This window comes from Diabrotica undecimpunctata, chromosome 7, assembly GCF_040954645.1.
Source record: "Diabrotica undecimpunctata isolate CICGRU chromosome 7, icDiaUnde3, whole genome shotgun sequence".
NCBI classification, from domain to species: domain Eukaryota; kingdom Metazoa; phylum Arthropoda; class Insecta; order Coleoptera; family Chrysomelidae; genus Diabrotica; species Diabrotica undecimpunctata.
The window spans coordinates 136,609,550-136,633,062 of NC_092809.1; the positions used below are offsets into that span (position 1 = coordinate 136,609,550).

Sequence of the window (23,513 nt, forward strand, 5' to 3'; positions counted from 1 at the left end):
TTGGTCCTTATCTTTTTGAGGGCACAGTTGATGGTGAGGTTTATCTACATTTTTGATTAACTTTTTAGTGCCTACATTACGAAGATTTTTTCCTGATGTCAATCATACAAATGAGATAGATCAATCTATTTACTACCAACAAGACAGAGCTCTTCCGTATTTTGCACGTATAGTTAAACATTATTTAAACGAGGTTTTTCCCAATAGGTGGATTGGAAGACGTGGTACGATCGAATGGCCGGCTAGATTCCAGATTTGACTCCTCTCTATTACTTCTTATGAGGTTATTTAAAATCTAAAGAATATTCTAATAGACGTTATAGCAGGATGTATGTACGGTTCCACCGAAAAAATACAACTATTGATTATGACTTCCTTTGGTAAAGAAGATCCGAGGAATGTTATACATACAAGTTGTCAATCTATTAGTTTAGTTTCATTTGACCAATTACCTGGTTAAATGTAAAATTTTGTGGTAACTGGTCATTCTGTTGAAGCACACGACTAATAATATTAGTCCTACACTTTTTGGAATAATTTGGTTATTTAGTAAATTTAAATACTTGTCACAATGTCAAGTTTCTGTCTATGAAAAATTGGTCTATAAGCCTATTTTGGACAATTTTCATCCAAACGTTCAATGATACTGTTCAGGATGTTGTTCTAACACAATCACCATAACCAATCATTAATCATTTTTAGGGCCAGAAAGCCAGAAAAACAAACACATTTGATCTTGCGGAGGTTTAAATATCACAACGTCTCTCCAATTTGTTATTTTCAAAAATATTAACATTTGGACATACAGCACATGGCGATAATATTTAGATACCAGTAGTCCAATTCCTCCGCGAGATTAAATTAGGAGGAGACATTCAAACGACAGAGTTAAACAGAAGAATAGGACTAACATGGGCAGATTACGGAAAACTGAGGAAAGTCTTTAAATCTGATATTCTTATATGCTTAAAAAGGATGGTCTTTGATTAGTGTGTACTTCCAGTTCAAAACATTGACCCTTATCAGAAAATATTCAGTGAAATATAAATAGCACAGAAATCAATGAATAGGTCAATGATGAAAATATCCCCCAGAAGTAGAGTTTGGAATCAAATTGTTAGGAGAAAAACTGTTGTTACGGACGCAGTTGAAATAATTACAACGCTGAAATAGAAGTGTTGCCGGAATCAGAGATGAAAGATGGACCAAGGAAATTTTAAAATGGAGACCTAGACACGATGCTTATCTAGACCTAGACAGATGGTCGGACGACATCAAGCGTATCCAGCACTATTGGATTCAAGGTGCTAAAGATCAAATGGAATTATTTACTGGAGAACTATGTTTAACAGTGAATTCGAAGCGGCTAATGATGATGATGAGTATTTCAAGGTAAACCAGAGACAAGAAGAAGTTTAGGGCGATCACAAATTCGATGGAAGGATACAGTCAAAAAATTACTATACACTAACTTCGCCGGTTAAGATGTACAGTTTGGAAGGAAGACAACAAACATTAATAAATTAAACAAATTTTGTTTTTTGTTACTTGGTGAAAAATTCTTGTAATTTAATTTTATCTGAATCATTTATATTGATAATTCAGACATAATACATTATACATTTTAAAGTAGACAATTTTAAAATGATATTGCCAGTATTGCTGGTTGCGTTCCTGTGTCGCAAATTTCTCGGCAGAATGCAGTAGGATCTGGTTAACCATAGTAAAAGAGGAAGATAATAAAAGAAAAATACCACTATTACTAAGTCAATAACATATCGAGAATACATAATTTACGTTTTTTTTAAATAACATACATATAAAATATGAATTTAGTGTTTATTGAGAGTAAACTGAATGTAAGACGAAATACTTACCATGTCGGGATAGTATTATGAGGTTTTGTTCCTGGTTTTTTCCTCTTAATTTACTATGGAAGCAATAACAGGAGAATTTTACTGTCATCATGGCATGTGGCTATCTTTTTAAAGACGAATCACATGCTATGATTTCTTCTGACATATATTCTCAAGTTAAAGTTGATTTCATTTAATCGAATGAACTATCTTACAATAAATTCGTCCCAGGAACGCCACTCAACAATATTGGCAAAATCATTTTAAAGTCGTCTACTTTAAAATGTATAATGTATTATGTCTGAATTGTCAATATAAATGATTCAGATAAAATTAAATTATTAGAAGAATTTTTCACCAAGTAACAAAAAACAAAATTTATTTAATTTATTAATGTTTGTATTTTGATAACGATTTCCGAAGTGGAAATTGAAACGTCAATAAACTTATTTTAAACTTCAATTGTGGCTTATTCCCATAGTAATTACTTTAAGATGCCATAAAAAAAATTGCTTCAGAATAATATTTGCATTTTTTCTTTTCGGTCGTCACTAAAATTGGGGAAGCTAGTTTTTGAATATGTATATGTATCAATCTTACATAGATCGTGAAAAATCTGTCAAAATATCGATTTTATCTTCTTTAAATAATTTTAATAGTTCCATTGGTATCTTCCTTGTAGCCTTTCTGCCTTCTGTTTGTTTTATGGAATAAATAACTCCTAATAACTCCTTTTGTTTTTTCGTAAAATAGTTTTGGTATCCTTTTCTTCTTTTAATGGCGCTACAACCCTTTGTGAGTTTTGGCCTGCTTAACAATGTTCTTCCATTCTGCCCTATCAAATACTTTCCTTCGCCACTGCCTGATGTTCATGGTTTTAAGATCCCTCTCTACGCCGTCTGTCCATCTTTTACGGGGCCTTCCTCTTGTTCTGTTTCCTTGGGGCTTCCATCTCTGGACTACTTTTACAGCTCGATTATCTGGTATTCTTTCTAGGTGACCAAGCCAGTTTAGTCCTTGTGACTTTACAAATCTAACAATATCTGCGCTCTGCATTAGTTCATCCAGCTCGTGGTTCATTTTAATTCTCCACGAACCATCGCTGCATTGGGTTGGTCCAAATATCTTCCTTAGTATTTTGCGCTCAAATATTCTCAGTTGATTTTCATCAGTAGTTGAGAGGGTCCACGTTTTACATCCATATGTGACCACTGGTCTAATTACCGTTTTGTAGATTCTAAGCTTAGACTCACGATTCAGTAACTTACTTTTCATTAAGTCTTTGTATCCATAAAGCACTTATTACCGCTAAGAATCCGTGCTTGTATTTCTTGACTGATGTTGTTGATTTCATTTATTATTGAGCCTAGGTAGGGAGAAGTAGAGGCGTATTTGTAGGTATGGTTGCCTACCTTCAGATTCTCATGTTGATTCGATTTTGTGCACTCTATATATTTTGTTTTGCTTTCATTTATATATAGACCAAACGTAGCAGCTTCTCGTTTCAGTTCTATAACTTTTTCGCTTAACCCTTTTTGTTACGGCTTATTATGGCAACATCATCCGCATATGCGCATATTTGCATTGATCTTGTATTAATACAGCCGTTTATATCAGTTTTCTAACAACAGTTTCTAAAGTTAGATTAAAAAGTATTGTGGATAAGGCATCACTTTGTCTAACTTCATTTTCAATATCTAAGGCTTGCGTCATATCTCCATCTATTCTCACCATAGCTTTGGAACCCTCCAGAGTCATTATAGATAGTTGCTGTAACATCTTTTGTCGATCTACTCCATCAAACGTCTGTTTGAAATCGATATACAAGTTGTAAATAGGTATGTTATATTTAACACATTTTTCATGTATGGCTGTATATAATTCCTGATAATATATTGTAGACGACATTTAAAACTTTTATGCCTCTATAACTTTTTGGTATATTTAGGTAATATTTAAATCTTTTTAACCGTTGGTTTGATTTAGTTATATTGAAGTTGTTTACATTTTCAGTATCGTGGTTCGCGTTTTGTGATTTACCGAAACCAAAAGAAGGAAAATCAAATACTTGAGTTACCTTTTAAGAGGAAAAATACAATCCTAATATTAATTCACACAATACATTCAGAATTAGAAAAAGCAGTATTTCCGAAGTATAATTTCATAGATGCAAAATTAGAGAAAATGTGTTGCCCGAACTACAACTGAATTCTTTAGATCAGCTATAAATAAGATCAACATAAGGTAAAGAAGCGTGAAAATCAGAAACCTACGATAGAAGCAGCATAACGAGACAAAGTAGATATAGGTATCTAGTCTAAATAAAACAACTAGAGATCGACCACTATTTACAAATGGTGATATTTGATAAGAAACTTTCGGAAATTATATATCGATTTTTTTACTTTTATTAGGACGTTAGTCTTACCTTTTGTTTAACAAAAACTAACATATCAATCCTACTAATATTTTAAACTAATTCCAATTTTGACTTAGGCCGTTCCTGCAATTCGCTGAAAAATGTTGAAAGCCAATGAGGTATAATATTGAAAGTTTTTACACGCCATCTATGTTGGAATAGATGAACTGCTTGGATTTTAGAGGCATTATTCTGTTAAATAAAAAGCTGTAAAATTATAAAAATACTTATTATGTAAATTTAAAGCTCCTATTACATTTTTTCCAAAGTTTAACCAAAGAATATAGACGCTTATAGAAGAATTTTTCACTGTTATTTTTGAGCATAGCAAAAGATGTGACATAGATAAAGAAAAGTGGGACGAGTGGAACGCACGTGTTGCACGTGGTACCACTAAGGAGCGGTTTGCTTCTAAAATATGAAAGAGTGGGGCAATAAATGCAACTTTAGATATTTTTATATGTAGATGCCGCGTGGTCGTAGAATAGGATTAAATTTTTGCGTTTTATAAAATTGTTTAAAGAAAATAATATTATTTTAATTTTTAATAAATTAATCTTTTTAGAAAAATTATTATAATTCAAATTTTTACTTGAAATATGTACAAATCTTAAGTATAAATCAGTTTAAGACTATATTGTAATAATTTCACCAATATTCATTCATTGTGAAAATTATGTTTTAGATACTATTAGTTGTTATTTTGAAACAAGATTAAATAGTACCCATACAGCGTAAAAACTTTCACATATAGGTACTATTCATTAAAATGTACTGTTAAAGTTTATTTTGTTATTTCAAAAATAAATCAGGAATGCTTTTTGTTGTTATTGAAAAATTATGGATGAAATGGAAGTTTTGGCGAAATGGAAAATTTCATAATTTAGTAAAAAGTTTCATTGAATACTTTTTTTTTAAATTGAAATTTTTTAAAATTGTTTCGTTAATTTCTGGGCAGAAAAACAGTATAATAAAAAGTTATGTGACGGTTTTTCGTTGTGTTGGAACAAACCAATTTTTAATTCAAAGTTATACAATTAAAAAAATAAATACTTTGAATATTGTAAATATCATACATTTTTAAGTTTTAAAATTAAAAATTTAACAATTTAATATATTGAAAATAAAGATTTTATTGTGAAAAAACAAAAAAAAAGACAGTTTGCAAATCAATGGCATCGAAATTTGTTTAGGCGTAGATGCAAAGTTACCCGTTCGTACTCCTTTCCCACTTCCCCCTAACTACATATTTCATTATGAAATTTTCAAGATAGTTTTAAGCCGACGGTCACGGCACCACGCTGTGAGTTTATGCAGCCACCCTCTTAAACCGTAACCGAATCGCCCATTTGAACTGGTCTTCTATAAGCGTCTATCTTCTTTGGTTTAACGTGTATTGTTCTTATAAATAATATTTAAAAATGTCAAAACAAATACTAAGAAAGTACTTGCTTGAGTTAAAAAATCACTTCGTTTTTAATGGTTAAAAAAAAATAAGGGATATTAGATTATTTCAACGAGTTTGTTAGTAAATAATCCTTATATCATAAATATTTTAATAAAGATATCAATTTGTCTTTAAATTTTTTTGATACGTAATTTAATTTTTCTATGAAATTTATTTCGTATTGACTTGGAAGTTGTTTTTATGTAAACCATATATATTTGAAATGTTTCATTAGAATATCCTAAAAAAATATTTTTACTTTTAAATCTAAAATTGTATTTTCATTTTTTTTAAATTTAAATTAATAAAATACAACACATCAAAATATTGACTTCATAGGTTTGAGTTTACTTCAAAAACTTTGTTATACGAAAATATGATTTTCAAAATTGACAAAGAAAAAATTATTTCAGATAAAAAGTTTTTCTTTAAATAAATATCATTCCAATCAATTATTGTTAGATGTGAACAACCCTTTAACTGCCCATCCCACCCGTTGTCAGTGTCAACAGTAAATTCTGTCAGTGTCAACGTCTATCTATTTTGAGTAGTATGCGTGATCTTGCGTTAGTTTCATGAACTGCAATATTTACTTGTTTCTATTTTTCAATTCTTATCTTTAGTATTTTTTGAGATTACGATAAGAAGTTATTGATGAGCAATAGGAACAAATTTGTGCATTTTTCGTAAAGCATGTCTGTGGTTTTGTAAATACTACGTTTATTATTGGTGCTGTAATAGGAAGGAATATCCATCGGTTCTACTTTGAACATATCAGCAATTTATTTTAAATAATAACACATTTTATAGAGGATGATCTGAATAGACTGACTATTAATATGAAGAAACAGTTCTTTCGTGTAAAGCAGTTGGCTGACCAAACCTTTCTCAAGTAAGTGTTTTAATTTTATTGTTTTCTGATTTATATATAGTTGTGAACATATCTACTGGAATCCTATCTTATCAATTGTATCCAAGTGCAACAAATCTAGGCAGGTACGGGTATCTCAATAAGATGCAGATTTTGAATAGGTATAATAGATAAATATGTAAATACATACTAATAACTATATACTTATTCAATAGGTAGCTACAAAATGTTTAATTGTGACTAATGTGAATTTTTCCCTATCATCTAATATTGATGATTTGCTTTTTTACAAACAGAAAGGGCTGATTTATGTGTCAAAGTTTTAATGTCCAGTTCATTTCCCATAATATGTGAGGTTGTCTATAATGGCCTATTCCAAACAAAATATTTTAGGCTATAGAATGCCTATAAATAAACAGTAATTTTAACCATTTTAATACATTAACTTGAGAGTTATAAGAATCACTGGTTTAAAACACCCCCTAAAGCAAACTTCTATCAATTTTGGGATAAGTGAAAATACTAACCACACAAAATTAAAAAAACAATGTACTTAATTAAAAAATATTTGTGTAGTGTGTGATTTTATGGTCTTCCCAAGATAGCATCTCATTATAACGAAATCAAAACCAATCATTACATTATTTTTTAGTTCAAGGTTATATTTTTCATATATTCATTACCTCAATACCTTCTTGTCATGTTTTGTATCCTTAACTCTGAGCGTAAATTGTCTAAAGCCTGGCTTTATAGCCTGAATATGGCTTTCATACATTAACAGGACTTTTAATTTGATCACATTTTCAAGACTTTTTTATTTTCTTGTTAATCTTAATCTTTGAAACACAAAACATGTAAAGTTATATTGGTTTCCTAGCTATACCTACTTCCCGATTTAAAAGTGGGATTAATTAGCAGATATAATTAAATATATTACTTTTCTGATATATTTGTAATCATTTGATAACTCATAATGGTTGAATGGTTGACTGTAATGTCTAGTCTACAGAAAAGAAATACATACATAATATCATGTTCATGTTTGATCCCAGCATGAATGGTGTTAATTTTGTCACTTATTTGACACTGTCATCTCTTTTCTTAAGAATTTGAGGCATTTTGGTCTCAAAAACATATTTTCTCAATTATGACTTTGAATGTTGATTTTTGCTCACAAGTATTTCGTAACTTAATTCTAAGTATTTCATATCTAATCTACCAGTTCCTCTTATGCTAGTCAGGTATTATGTATTAACAAATTACATCTTTATCTTCCTTCAGCTACAGATTTTTGTAATATTTATAAAGGTCATCTAAATGTACACTACTAATTTTCTCAGGTACATGTGTTGAGGTATATATTTTAAAAACTGGTCATATAATAAAATTTGTACAATGAAACCTACATAAAGTAGAATAGCATAGTAGGAAACTAATTTTGCTGTGTTGACAAGATTTCACATTACCCAAACTTTATCACAAACAGTTTGTTCATACAGAGGATTAAATGTTAAGACAGAGTCTAGGTTAAAGTACTGCATCACTAATTATAGTAAACATTTCTTTCTAAAAATGATTGTATCAACAATAGAATAAGTAAAATCTGTCATAAGGACATAAGTGCAATGAACATGGGTAAAATTGGGTGACATAGTAGTAAATCCAATTTGACAGTGTAGAGAGGTTTATACATTACCCAATTTCGATTTTTTATTTCAATATGAAAGGCAATTACTAAAATTCTCTTCATACTTAGTGGTTTTCCAGAATTATCTCATGTTTTCTTTTTGTTTGTCTTGTATTTGTATTTCGTTTTGAATAAACAAAATTTGTCATAATAATGGCATAAAATCATTTAAAATGCACTGCGTCTATTATACAGGGTGTTCAATTTTGAATTGTCCTTATAATAACTGGAGAAATCTTAGTACAAAATTCGAAGATTTAACATAAACACTTAAATAAAATATTCCTCCTTACCGAGATAAGAGTGTTTTATTACAAATATTCTAAAATGATGTTAGCCCACTGTTTTAGCACCTTAAAATATTTTTTGTTCAATCTTTACAAACAGTTTACACATGTTAGGATACTTTAACTAGTGTTATAAGATAGTTTTCCGCTTTTACCAGAGGTGTGCTGTAGGGATATATACGTCCCTTTTTCCACTCACAATCTTTGGCACTATCTTAATCATTTAAGCATGTTTTTTTGATTCTTCGCCACGTTTTATGTAAATTTTATCCTTGTGTCTTAATGTGATAGAGTAAGTAGTTTTCAAATTCTTTGCACTTAAATGTAATGTTTAAAATACATAATATGTGTGTATTTAATATTTTAACCAAGTTTCTGATAAATTTTGTTAATTCTAATCATAAATTTTCATGAATCTTTAACAGTTATAATATTTTTCAACTCTTGGAACAACAAAATCGGTAGGGCTCATTTAAGATTAAGTAGGCTGATGTCATTTATTTGTGTTACAATTGCCAAACCAATAATTGTAATTGAAAAGCGGAAGATTACTTCTATTGTGGTAGAGTTTTTTGTGAAAATGTCACGTCATAATAATTTTTCAAATGCGGGATATGGTGAGCCCCCATTTCTTGCTGGTCTGCGCATCCATAGGTCAATATGATACACAGGAGTATTCTAACTTAAGTGACAGATCCATTTGGATTTTAAACTATTACCTTGGGGATTAAACCATTACTCCTAAGTGAAAAAACTTCATCCACTTATCCATAAAGTATCCATACCAATAAAGATGAATGAATTGACTCACTAATGCTTGTGTATTTTTGATCTTCCACAAACTGCACAACAGTTTCTTATTCTGTTTTCTAATATTTTTCAAAATTATCTTATGTTTCCTGCACATACTTTTGTCTGCAAGGAATAACATTAAGCATATTATACTTGCCATCTAAAATTCTAGTTTTTATAAAAAGCTTTTTCCAAACAAGTCTTTTACAACAACTTCCTTTTGCTTATCTTCATGGCATTGATAAGCAAATTACAGTATACTCTCTCTATAACGAACACGGTTATTACGAGGTTTCGCTTATAACGAGATACATTAGATGTCCCGTGAAATTTCTATTGAACTATAACCGTCTATAGCGAGGCAAATTTGGTTATAACGAGAGAAAATAAGATCCAAAAACGTGTTTTTTACGTTTTTAGTCCGGTCGTGGCTATAAATAAATACCTTTTCAAACAGCCCCTCAATAAACTTAACTGCAGCCCGCAATAAACTTCTTTACAATTAATAAATACAACTGTTTCACATCTTTAGAAAATATATGATAGAATGATACTGGACCATTTAAAGCAGTTAAAAATAACAGAGTTCTTAAAATTGCAGAAGCAATAGTTTATGTTATCCTTGAAAATACGATTTATACATTATGTAGTTGGAAAAAAATATAAGTACAGCTTTTTTGTTTTAACATATATCATTGATAATAAAAGTAAACAACTCTTTTATGTTTTAATATATTTCATTGACAATAAAAGTAAATAACTTTTTTTCAAAAACGCCATTCAAACAATATTTATTAGCATCTTATATTGCTCCGAATGGCTTCACTATAGGAAGTTAATGGTTTAGAAAACTACAGATTCATATGTATGCACAGTATTATGATTGTCTGATATAACGAGATCGGCTTATAACGAGGTAATTAGTCTGTCATTTCAGTTCTCGTTATAGAGGGAGTCTACTGTATTTATATTTTTTCCCACTTTCAGGATTTTGATATATCTCATAACCTGGTCCTCTCAGTGCTCTATAGGCCTTCCCCTTGGTCTTGGATCCTCTGTATGTGTCCCAGCCATCTCAGACTCTGCGCCATGCCATTGGCAATATCTTACATCAAATATGTTAACTGCCAAACAAGTAATTCAGTTCTACCAATCCATTTTCTAAATTGAAATTAATAATGGGCACACTAATTTTTGATCCATAGTGCTTTAATACAGATAAACTTTTATCAATAAACATACACTTTTACCTTATTTTCTGATTTAATAATAATATTTTGTGTCAAAAGTAAAATTATTCTTGTAAATTGAAGTACTAATTATTATAAATATTTATACACTTCTTTTATCTCTTAAAAATGGTATATATATAATGAGTAAATGTAATCATTAGGACTAAGTTGTATTAGATTTACCCAGCTAATTAGGTCATGTTTATTAATATGTAATAGTAAAAATGTTTTCAGATGCATATATCAATCATACATTTATTTTTTTCCCTTCTCTTATCACTTTTACGGATAAGATTTGTGAATATGTATAAGTACATTATTGTGTACAGTTTTTTTGCACTTTATGTGTATTGTTATTGCAACTTAAGTCATTTTCTGGTTCATCTATTAAGTCAGTTTATACTACTGTGTTCTATTCTATGTTGTTTCTTGTAGAGTGCATGTATGGATTATATTGTCATATACTTCTTGTAGTGTTTCTTGATCTTTATTATTAAATCATTTTGTTGCATGTACTTAGTGACACACAGATTTTTTTTTATCTTGTAGTCTTGTTTTATTGCTTGTGTTCTCATAGATAAATGCCAAGACATATTTCTGGTATGTGTGAGCTTGTTTTATTTTTTTTTTTATTTTTCGGATTGGAAGCTAATCTGGCCCAAGAATTTTCCTCCTTTTACAATTGTTTATATCTAAAATAACATTGCGTGTCCAGCAGGTAATGTATAAACTGCAACATACCTTGGGAATATGTTCACTCAGCTTGGGAATATCTCGACATTGAGTCATTGTCAGAAACACATTACCAAACATTTAAGTAAATCTTTGTTTTAGTTGATGCAGTTTTATTTTATAAAACTTTATTTTGTGTTATTTTGTAAATAAACGGATAATGAAGACTTCTAGACAGAATAATAAAGGAAACATAACACACATGCAGCAAGAAATTAATAATTGGCCACAATAAGAAAAGAGAGTGAAATGAACACATTAACAAAATTGAAGTTGGAAGCAGAAGAATTGCTCGAGATAAATCTCAGGAGTGTTTCTTTTTGTTTTCATAAACTGTTTTAAACATGCTTTAAACTTTTTAAAACTTACATTAAACAAGCGTTTTTTTCATTTTCTTTATTAACATATTAAATAAACATAAGAAAAAATCTTAAATATATTATACAAACTTTTTAACATACATATGATTTATTTATTAATAATAGGAACACAACAAAAATTAAAAACTTTTGGTATAAGTACAAGATTTAATAAATTTATTTATTTATTTATTAATATACAGGATTTACAGAAAATATATATATGATAACATGCAGTATAAAATCAATATCTGTAATTGCTTATAAAGTGGGTGAAATTAAAATCCTAATTATAAATAAAACAAAATATTAATGATATATGAAACAAGATGAATTAAAATAAACAAAAATGTACCTATAACTTGTCAATCTCTTTTTATCTGATTTTTCAATGAAGCTAAGGAGACACCAAATATTTCTAAATTGTTCCTATTCATAATTTTCAGTGTTCGCTCAATGGGTGAGTGCATACCATAATTTGTATGGTGAAATGGTATATTAAACAGATCAACATATCTAAGACTTCTAGAGGGAACATAAAAACTAATAGTTTCGTGAAGTTCAGGACAACAAATTTAACCATTTATTAATTTAAACACAAATACTAAATCAGAGTGTTCTGGTTGGGTTTTTAATAAATTCATGTTCGGCGTTTTTAAAATATCTGTATAATCATAATTTATAATGCATATATTTAATTTAAATGCACAATGTCTTAACAATTTGTTCTGCAATCTCTCCAATGTAGTAGAATGAACTTAGTATTGTGGAGACCATACAATAGATGCATATTCCGCTTTAGATATGACCAAAGCATAATAAACTGTTCTTAAAGCCCAAACAGATAGTCCCAGGCAGTTGCGAATGATAAAGCCTAACTGAATGAGTTAACTGTTACTCATTTATATGTTGTACAAAATGCAACTGTTCATCAAATGTGACTACTAAGTCTTTTATTGTTTTGACATAAGACAATTTATTACCATTAATTGTATAAGAAGTATCATATTTTTTAAAACCTCTATATAAACTTATATAGCATGGTTTATAAATAATTTTAAATAATCTGCAAACATCAGGAAATCGCAGTTTCTAAAACATTCTGATGTTTCGTTCACAAAGATATTAAATCACAAGGGTGAACAGTGAGCTCCTTGGGGTACTCCTGATGTCACATGAATTATATTTGAATTAAAACAACCTATTCCCACTTGTTGTGTGCGGTCTCTTAAAAAGCTGCTAAAGCCAAAGGCATTTAATTTTTCTAATAGGATGTTATGATCTACTCTGTCAAATGTCATGGAGAAGTCAGTATAAATAGTATCCATTTGAATGTTATTTTCCAAGGCGTTTAATATTTTTTGTTCAAAGAGTACTAAATTTATTACCGTTGCTATATTCTGAAAAAATCCATGTTGATTGTGTATTAGGCGCTCTTTACAATAAAATTTTAATTGATCGTGCATAAAAGTTTTGGTATAGAGGATTGTTTACACACGCTTCGATAATTTGTTATGTCTTGTTTATTAAGTACCTGATTTAAAAATTGGGCAGATATAAGAATACTTCCATAAAGTTGGGAAAACCGATGTCTTTAATGATGACTCAAAAAGAAGATGTAAAGAATTAGTTAGTGAATAAATGACAAATTTTTAGAAAATAATCAGGAAGACCATCTGGACTACTGCTTAACTTATTGGGTAAGGATAAAATGTTGTTAAAAATATCTTTGACTGATATTGAAAAATTAGGTATAAAAAGATTGCTGTTTTCCTTTACTTCCAAGTTATTAATATTTGATTGTGGCGAATAAACTGTTGAAAAAAATTGACTGAAACAGTTTTCAATTTCTCAAAGTCTGTTTCAGTCTCATAGTAATCTTGTAATCTAAGTCATCAATCTAATATCTGATCAGTCACCTCATCAGTGATGGAATTAAGTTTTTTAAAAATTAAAACCAACTTAGCACCTTTGATAATGCCTAGTCGACTACGTAATTTGGAATGCACTAAACCATATGATGAGAATAGTCTTTCTATGTTGGCCGACGATGCAATGGCTGTGTGAAGTTGTTGAGCAAGTTCAAGTTGCTGTATTTATATTTTTCATAGAATGCCACCATGCCAATGTTTTCCCCGACTGGGAGTTAAATTCTGTGACACTCTGAGATATTTCTGGATGTCTTCTTAAAAACAAGTGAAAACATTTGTCACTGGGACGGTTCTCCCTTTCTGTAGAATTCATTATTTTCTGAACTGTATCCAAAAGCTGAACTTTTGAAACAGGAAAGATAAATGTAAAATCCATTTTAATAAGACTGATTCCTCTTCATTGATTAAAATTGTAGAAGGGTCTATAGAACAAACTAAGGGTGATTTTCCATCCCTCTTATGCCTCAAAGTACTACGAGGAACTCCATGATTTTTTGCTGCAGTAGCTGCTGGGATTCCCTTTTTCAGGTCCTCTAGAGCTTTGGCCAATTGCTCTTTCGAATAATTATTTTTAGGTGCCATTTCTGGAATGAACAAAATACTTATAATACCAAATATTAGTGTAACCTGTAATTGCCACTTTAGAACCAGTGATCGCCACCACTGATTTTTTTTATCTTTAACATCAAAATATGACCAAATGGAATTTTTCTTCCTTCCCGTAGACGACATTTAAAAAAAAATACCAAACATCAGAAAACCTCAGAATACACCAAAAAAAATATTACAGTAGACGTTATTGCAATAGCCAACTAACAATGCGAATTGATAAATAGTAAATAGTCTGGGGTTCTCCAGGCCAATAGCTCCTCGTTGCAACTGGTTTTCTTATTTCGGGTATTCACCGGCACAGCCTCACGGCGCGGCAGCGGAGCGACAGTTGATCGCTTACAGTTTAGTACAGACTACAGAGTGGATCTTTAAATAAGGTATCTATTATTTAGTAGAATAATGGATCAAACATTTTCAATTACCTAATATTATGTTTAAGAAAATATTATGATTTAGACAAAGTTTTATTTGTTTAAAACATTTAAAATTTAAAACAAAAAATATTGTTTTGTATAAAATTAAAAAATAAATGTTTTCTTTTCAACCCTGATGGAAATATGATACGAAGTGCTCGAGATAAATCTTCAATAGGGCATCGGTGGTGAATGAACATAAAATCAAGAAGTTGGAAGAGGAAAACAATAAAAATGTTCTACTGATGTTCACACTGATGTTAGTTTGAACATGGTCAAATTTTGATCAGTCCTTTAAACTTTTGTATTTTCCTATTCCTTACAATTAAGCTTCATTTTTGAATCTAAAGATAATCATTCTTAAGGCTTCTTTATACATGTTTATATTTATAATCAGATCAAAACAACATGATTGGGTGTAATTCATCTATGATTTTTGTTTTTCTCTGTTTTTCGTTTTTGTACTAAATTGATTACATTTGATCCACTCCATGATATTACTTCTTTTTTATTGCAATATTCTCTACGATTTCTTTGTTTTTGTAAATGAATGCTAATGTTGAGGATATATCTATTATTGTATCGCAGTCGCCATAAAGCATAAGTTATTTGGCTTTGTAAGTATATACTTTTGTTTTATGTAAAACCACCATATTTCCATTATAGCTAAATTTTAATTGTTCAAACAATTTAGAATAATGAACTTTTACTTGCAATTGAACACACTTTTTAGTTTAATTGGAAAGATACAAAAAATAACAACGCATAAAAATTTTGAAGTTTGCTGTTTGAAAAAATGTTTGTAATATCTCATTTTTTAAATGTTTTTATATTTATGCATATAAAGAAAACCTGTTTCCGTGTGAAAGTTTGAGTGAAAATATATACCTTGGGTTTACCCAAAATAAGTAAACATTATTTGTAGAAATCACTTTGTTATCTATATTGTATATTATTTGTACAACTGATAAGCCTTTATCGCATTAGCGTATAATAATAAAACTTTATATTTCTAAGGAAGCTATACTAATTGGTAGATTTATGATTTATTTTTATCGCAAGATAAAGATATAATATGTTGTACTTCTCTACCTCAGGTGTATTAATGGATACTGTGATAAGAAATTTGTGTTGGATATGTACATGAATTATTTATCTTGTTCTTTACATCCGATCTGATACGTGAAATTCATGACTGATAAAGATAAATACTCTGGAAGATATTGCAATGCTTGCTAATAATTTTTTCTTTGATATATTGGTAGTAGATTGGCCAACCAATTGGTGTCTCCTTGTTCTTTTCAGTAAGTCACTGTTTCTTACTCTATTTCGCTACTCATATATGTTCATCGTGTCCTTATTTAAACGAGAGAGAAAGGTTTCACTGCTACACAGTCCTCTCATCTTATCCTCGATTTTCTTTCTATCAATGTCTCTTCGCTGCACCTACCTTGGCTCGCTAGTGAATACTACCAATAAAACAAGCGAAAAAATTAAAAGACGAATAAACCTTCATACTATGGACTCCAAATACAATTCCACTCAAGAAATATCCAAGAAAAACTAAAATTATATATATATATATATATATATATATATATATATATATATATATATATATATATATTTAGGGATTCTACAGTATTCACTGCCTTCCCTCGCTCAACCGTTTCCATCTCTCCCATCTCTCAAAAACTAAAATTATTATATACAAAACACTGCTGAGCCCGGTCTTCACATACGAGGCGGAAACATGGACTCTATCGCAGAAAGATGAAAGACTTCTGGTAATATTCGAGCGTAAGATACTCCGCAAAATATTTGGAGCTATAAACGATCGAGGGCAGTGACTCAAAAGATTTAATTTCAAATTATACCAAATCTTTAATGAAACAGATGTCGTAACGTTGATTAAAACACAGTGACATGGGCCGGACACATAATACCAATTCCTGACAACATGATTGCTAAAAAGTCAACGACAGGAACACCTATAGAAAGAAGAAGCACAGGCTGACCGCGAATTAGGTGGTTAGATGGAGTTGAGACCGACTTAGGGATACTAGAGATCAGAAGATGCCAACACCTTGCCAGAAACCGAACAGAACGACGACTAATCTTATATCAGGCCAGGATCTACAGAGGATTGTCAAAAGATGATGATGGTGATGATGTCTCTCCACTTAAACTTCGCTCTACAGTTCTCTCCCAATGCTTCATTGTCTGTGACATTAACTTTATCCCTCTATCTGAAACGGGTACCGGTTGAACAACATTAGATATTCAGATTGTATCTTCGTTGTCCATTGTACTTGCGGACATCTTAGAAGACCTACAAGTCCTTATAATCAAAATCGCGTACCACGATCTACAATATAGAGAACAACATAATCGTAAAGAAGACAAAGCTCATGATAATTAACAAGCCAAAGATAACAGAAGATCAAATCTACGTCAACCAATCCGCAGTAGAAAAAGTGAAGGAACTATCTCGGCACCTTAATAAATTAAGAATAGATCAACAACCAAGAGATAAGAGTGCACATCGGAAAAGATAGATCCACTTTCAACCGGATGAGGGTCTTCTTCAAAGCCACAATCTCTCTCTTGGTATAAAAGTAAGAATGCTGTGAGGCTGCGTCTTCTCTATTCGGTTTTATGGTGTTGAATCGTGGACCTTGAACGAAGATATGTGCAGGAGATTAGAATTGTGGGGTGTGGCTGTATCGGAGTATAATTAAGATGCCGTGCACTGACCGAACTACAAATGAAAAGGTCCTTAAAAGAATGAAGAAAAACCAAGAGGTACTGAACACCATCAAATCTCGAAAGCTACGGTACTTGGGACATATTATGCGAAATGAATCCAGATATGCTCTCCTATAAGCCATCATCTCAGTAAGAAGAACATCCTGGTTAAAGAGCTGCAGAACCTGGTTAAACACATATGTGCCGCTTTTCCGCGCTGCTGTAGACAAGATAAAAATTGCCATGATGTTAGCCAACCGTCGTCACGGATAGACATATCAAGAAGAAGAAGAATTCATTTCAGCTTATGGAAGAAACTTCCGTTTTTCTTCTTTGCTCTCGTAACCATATATAAGTATATTATATTCTTCCTTAAAACTTTTTTGTTCTTTTTATTTGTTAATTTTTTTTTGTTAGATAAAATCTATCGGATATTTCGTGGAAAAAATTTTGCTAAACAGACATGCATAAAAATAGTTCAATTAATATCAAATTACGTGTTACTGTGTACCTCAAATAACTCACATTTTCAATGTTATGGATGTATGTATATATTTAAAATTATATTTGTAATTAATGGAGGAAATACGAGAATTATATATTTTTATTTGAGTACATAGTCAGCGAAATTATTAAATAACCATTACATCATTATAATTCACATTGTGAACGTTTGTGGATCAATATTAGATATATAAACGTGTACGAGGTTTGATGAATAATCAGTTGAAATTTTTAAACGTTTAAGATTTATGGCTTCTACCTTTTCTTGGTCTACGCCTAGATCTGAAGCTAGTAAGAGTACTGAAGATAATGGAAGAATCAGTCAGAAACAAATTCGCGCAACTTGAAAATCACCCAAACATCTTTCCTCCTACACCAAATCGTTCTATATAGTCCATATATTGTTCACTAAAAAGTTGCACCATTTTGAGCTTCGGGTTTTGGGAGGTTTGAGAGGGAGAAGTCGACCAATTAGTAGTTTTTTTACGTTTGTCGTCAATATTTCTAAAACTATGCGGTGAACAATGTTTTATACAAAAATGTTCTACATTAAATTTGAAACAAAAAAGGTCCTATGCATAATCCTTCTAAAGCAATGCTACATAAGATTACGAGAAATTAATAAGAAATTAGTTTTGAAAATTGTAAAAGTAAACTCGAAATAAAAATGTTAAAATTTACAAACCTTAAAAAAAGTACGAAGTATTAAAATATTAAAACACCTGAACTTTCTTCCTTATTAACAAGGGTTCTAGGAGACATCGGATGGTGTGCACTGTAAGGAGTGATGAGAGACTTTAAGAAATATTTTAATATGAAGTATGTGTAAAATTATACTGTCTACGAAAGTGCAAGCCAACGACGCTCTTCGTAGAAAACTTCTAGTCTTCAACGACCCCAAAAGTGACACCAGTACAGTAGTTGACGTCGCAAAGCATTTCCTTCTTGCGATGTTTGATGCTAGGAACCGAAAGATCTAGATTGTTTTCGCTATCAGTGTTACTTGAAGGCTGTTGCAAAGCAGCCTATACATTCTTTGCTCAAGTTAGCAGCACTACTCCCAATGCAGGAGCTTCCAGACAGAATTCGTTCAGAACTTACCACCAGGTACAGCAGTGGCTGAATAAGAGGAAGAATCCGCTCGAATGGAGTTGGAAGAAGATTAACGGACACCTGACACCAATTAGAACAGTACTTGCTGCAGCCCCTGAGGAATTACTTTCCCCCATAGTATGTACTTGCAAAAACGAATGCATCTGTAACTGTGAGTGTAGAAAGAGTGGTCTAAATTGCTCAAGCATATGCAGCAATTGCTCAGGCCCAGGATGTGATAATAGGGACATATCCATCATAGACGAAATGTAGAAGATGAGGATGTTGTATTTGATGAGGACTGAAACTGATAAATACGTTTACTTAAACTAATGAATAAGTTTACTTTCATTAAACTCATTGCATTATAATCATCATTAAGTACTACGCAAAAAATATTTTGAATATTTTAAATTATCTTGTTGGAATTCACTGTTGAAAAGATATTCATACGACATTTTCCATAGAAAGTTCAGAGTAAGTTTCTCCATATCACAGGTTTAATATGGCCTAGGCCTGTGGAAGCCTCTTTACCCTTAAAAAGTAGCGCCCCTTGGGAAGGTGCTGAGGTTGACGTTCCTTCATGGGCTTATTACCAACATACCAACGGCCACTGAAATAGCAAATTACATTTACACAACATAATCCTGTTAAAAAATTTTACAGAACCTTTGATTTTAGAACAATTATGCATATGACCTTTATTGTTTTCATTTGACGTAGAACATTTTTGCATGTACCCTTCTTCACGCTAAACCGTATAGTTTTCGAAATATTTGAGAAAAACGTAAAAAACTACTAACTTACTGACTCCCCCTCCCTCTTCACACACACAACCCGACGCTTGAAATAGTGTGGAACCATTTACTGAACTATATGTGGACCATACAGAACAATTTGGTGTTGGAGAATAACTTTTACTTTGAATGTCAGGGTTTGGGTCTATATACCATACTATAATAGGAAGACATCAGACAAGCCATGCCCGAAAGGCATCTGCAGGATGACGACTGGTGAGGTAGAAACCGGTGGAAACTACGATTCGAGAAACGACCATGATATAATCGAAGTTTTATTCATTTATTTTGGTAAACTGGTTGCCCTTTTTCTGTAATGAGCATCCTCTTTTTATTCGTTATCCGTTCTGGATGTTGGCGATCAACATGACTTCTTATTTTACTGGTACTTATTCAGAATAGTCTGGTTGTATACGTGTTGAACCATTTCTCGGGTTTTGAAGCCAACAAATTCGTATTGAGCATAACGAACGATATTTCATTCTTAAAAAATTTGCTCTGTTTTCCATATTACTGTTAGAATTATATGGATTTGGTTAGTTGCGTAGGCATCCTCATATTTGTAGAGGTTAGTCATGAATTTATTATTTTTAGATGCTTTGTTAAGATTTAGGTTAAGGTTTAGGTGTGTCAAATTCGGCATTATTATCAGCGTGCAGCGTCCCTTGAGGTATTCCATGTATTATCATCACGGTGCTACAGCCTTTAAACTCCCTGAACTTCTCAATCTCAAGCTACTGGTCCAGAGAATATCAATGTCGAAATACTAAAACTAATTGCAGATAACGAAAGTAGAAGCCTAGCCTTAATAACAGCACTATTCAATAAGATATATGACACAGGTAAAATACCAACAGACTGGCTAAAATCAACATTCGTAGCATTACCAAAAAAATCGAATTCTTCACAATGCGATGATTATCGAATATTAAGCCTGATGTCTCATGCCCTTAAAACTTTTCTCAGGATTATTCATACACGAATTTACAAGAAGTGCGAGTTCCAGATGAGTGACACTCAATTAGGATTTCGAAACGGATTGGGAACACGAGAGGTTCTTTTTGCTTTAAATGTGTTAACGCAACGATGCAGAGAGATAAATGTAGATGTATATGCATGTTTTATTGACTATCGAAAAGCATTTGACTGCGTTAACCATCAAAAGATGATCGAAATTCTGAGAACAACTGGAGTTGACGAACAAGACTTGCGAATTATCTCAGAACTATACTGGCACCAAACGGCAACAATTGAAATAGAGCACACAACATCCGAAGATATACAAATCCGACGAGGAGTGAGACAGGGTTGCGTCTTATCACCGCTACTGTTTAATTTGTATTCGGAGTCTATATTCAGAGAAGCATTAGACGAGGTCCAAGGCGGAATTAAGATTAACGGAATCACCATAGACAACATCAGATATGCTGATGATACCGTCTTAATAGCAAGCAACGCACAAGAACTACAAAATATAATAAATGCGGTTGTTCACCACAGCGAAATGTTCGGTTTACATCTAAACGCTTCCAAAACTAAAACTTTGGTATTTTCAAAGACACCAATAAACGTACATATGTATGCAAGGGTCAAATAATAGAACAGGTAAATTCCATAAAATATTTGGGAGCAAATATCAATAGTCAGTGTAATCCAAAAAAGGAAATCCTATCAAGAATCGAACAAGCAAGGAAAGCATTAATGAACATGAAAACATTTTTTACAAGATCAGACCTTAGTCTGCAGCTTAGAATCCGAATGATCAGATGTTACGTTTTTTCTGTCTTACTGTATGGCTGTGAAAGTTGGACAATGAACTCTGAAATAGAAAAAAAAAGAATAGATCCCTTTGAGATGTATATATACAGACGAATGTTGAGAATTCCATGGGTACAAAGAGTTACTAATGTTGAGGTACTTCGTCGCCTGTGTAAACAAAAAGAATTACTAAGAATAATCAGAGAGGAAGAGAGGAAAATGCAATACTTGGGTCATGTGTTGAGAGGTGAAAGATACGAATTACTTCAAGTTATACGGGTAGGAAAAGTACAGGGCAAAAGATCAGTAGGAAGACGCCAGAACTCGTGGCTGAAAGACCTGAGAAGATGGTTCGACCGCTCATCCGCAGAAATCTTTCGCGCAGCAGTTTCCAAAACTACAATTGCCATTTGGATAGCCAACCTTCGAAAGGAGACGGCGCCATGAGAAGAAGTATGAATATTTCCTGTTTCACAAAATTGTTTCTCTTCTTACATTATTTTCCAGTATATTGTTTTTATAAGGTTTCTATTTATAGATTTTATTGAACTGAGTGTATGACATAAAAACTTTCTTGAATGAAATATTCGAAGTTAACTTTATGAACAATTAACTAGCGTTTTGTCCTTAACGTCGAAGATTTGTTTTACAACACTTACATCATTTAAATTTAAATATCCTTTTATTTCGCGTCATCAAATGTATACGATAATCCAATGTCAATGGACTGTTGTGTTGGAAAATTTTATACCCCATGCATTAATTAAAAATTACTTTGGCATTATAAATAGAATCTTAGTAATCTTTCCCGTTAATATTTTATTTGTGCATAAATATACAAATTATTTGAACTGTTTAAACAAGTGATTCATGTTTAAAACAACAATAATATTCGGAGTTTTGAAATAACTATTTTGTGCCATTAAAATTTTCTAGAGCATTAGTTTAGTGGAATAATATTTAAATTTGTCATTTTTGTCGGACCATGTCTATGAATACACAAGAACAATAATGGCTGTCATCCATATTATATTTGCCCTTATCATTGTGCGTAGTCATTATTTTTCCATATTTATGTTTCTATCTTCGGATAAACGAGCCCCTTCACATATCAGTTGGCCTAACGATAGATTGATAAGAAAATTAAATTTTAGACAACAAAAATAAAAGCACAGCGTAAATTTTAGAAGTTTTAATGCATCGAATATTTTTGAATTTCCTAATTATAGAAAATATTTTATAACGTAATGAAAACTATTGATTAAACATAATAATAATAAATTTAAAAAAATTCATAGAATATGTAATATTAACAAAAAAAATGTGAAAATTTACTACTGAGTTACACCACTTTATTTTTAATGGCATCCACAATTCTTCGAGGCATAGTTTTTACCAAGTTCTGACAAAATTCTAATGTAAACGAATCCCATATTTCTTGCAATTTTGCCTTCAATTCGTCGACGGACCGGACAGGATGTTTTCTCAAAGCCTTTTTCATTTCGCGCCACAAAGTCTCGGGGACAAGTTGGGACTGTTAGAAACCCTTTCCAGAAGGGGTATGCCATGGTCATCAATCCATTTTAAATTCTTTTTCAAAGTATGACAACCTGCGCCGTCCTGTTGGAAGAGAAAATCTTCCGCTGATGTTAAACGGTGTTCCATAATGGGTAAAAGAGATTCTTCTAAAATATTCAAATATTTGTCCATGTTTACAATAAATTCCATCGATAAAATGTAACTTTCCCACACCTTTAGACGACATGCTGCCCCAGATCATGACATATGCAGTAAATTTGACTTTTCTCTTCAGACAGTCGGAATGGAAAGCTTCATTTTTCCTGTGAATAACGCGACTCCTACTGTCTCCAACACACACTTCAAATCTGGACTCATCACTCCATTGTATTGAATCCCATTGCGACTGAGTCAAATCTTTATGCTCTTTTGACCATCTTAGTCTATTTTTCTTTTGT

General features: G+C 31.5%; 1 protein-coding gene across 1 annotated transcript in view; it reads left to right on the plus strand.

Moving 5' to 3' along the window:
• The first annotated feature begins 6,263 nt into the window (after nucleotides 1-6,263).
• The window catches only part of LOC140445885 (rho GTPase-activating protein 44-like), an 81,281-nt gene continuing 64,031 nt past the window's right edge, over nucleotides 6,264-23,513 (plus strand). Inside the window, exon 1 of the mRNA XM_072538294.1 lies at nucleotides 6,264-6,614. Coding sequence (XP_072394395.1) covers nucleotides 6,562-6,614 — 53 coding nt within the window. The 5' untranslated portion in view covers nucleotides 6,264-6,561. The remainder of the gene's footprint in view (nucleotides 6,615-23,513) is intronic.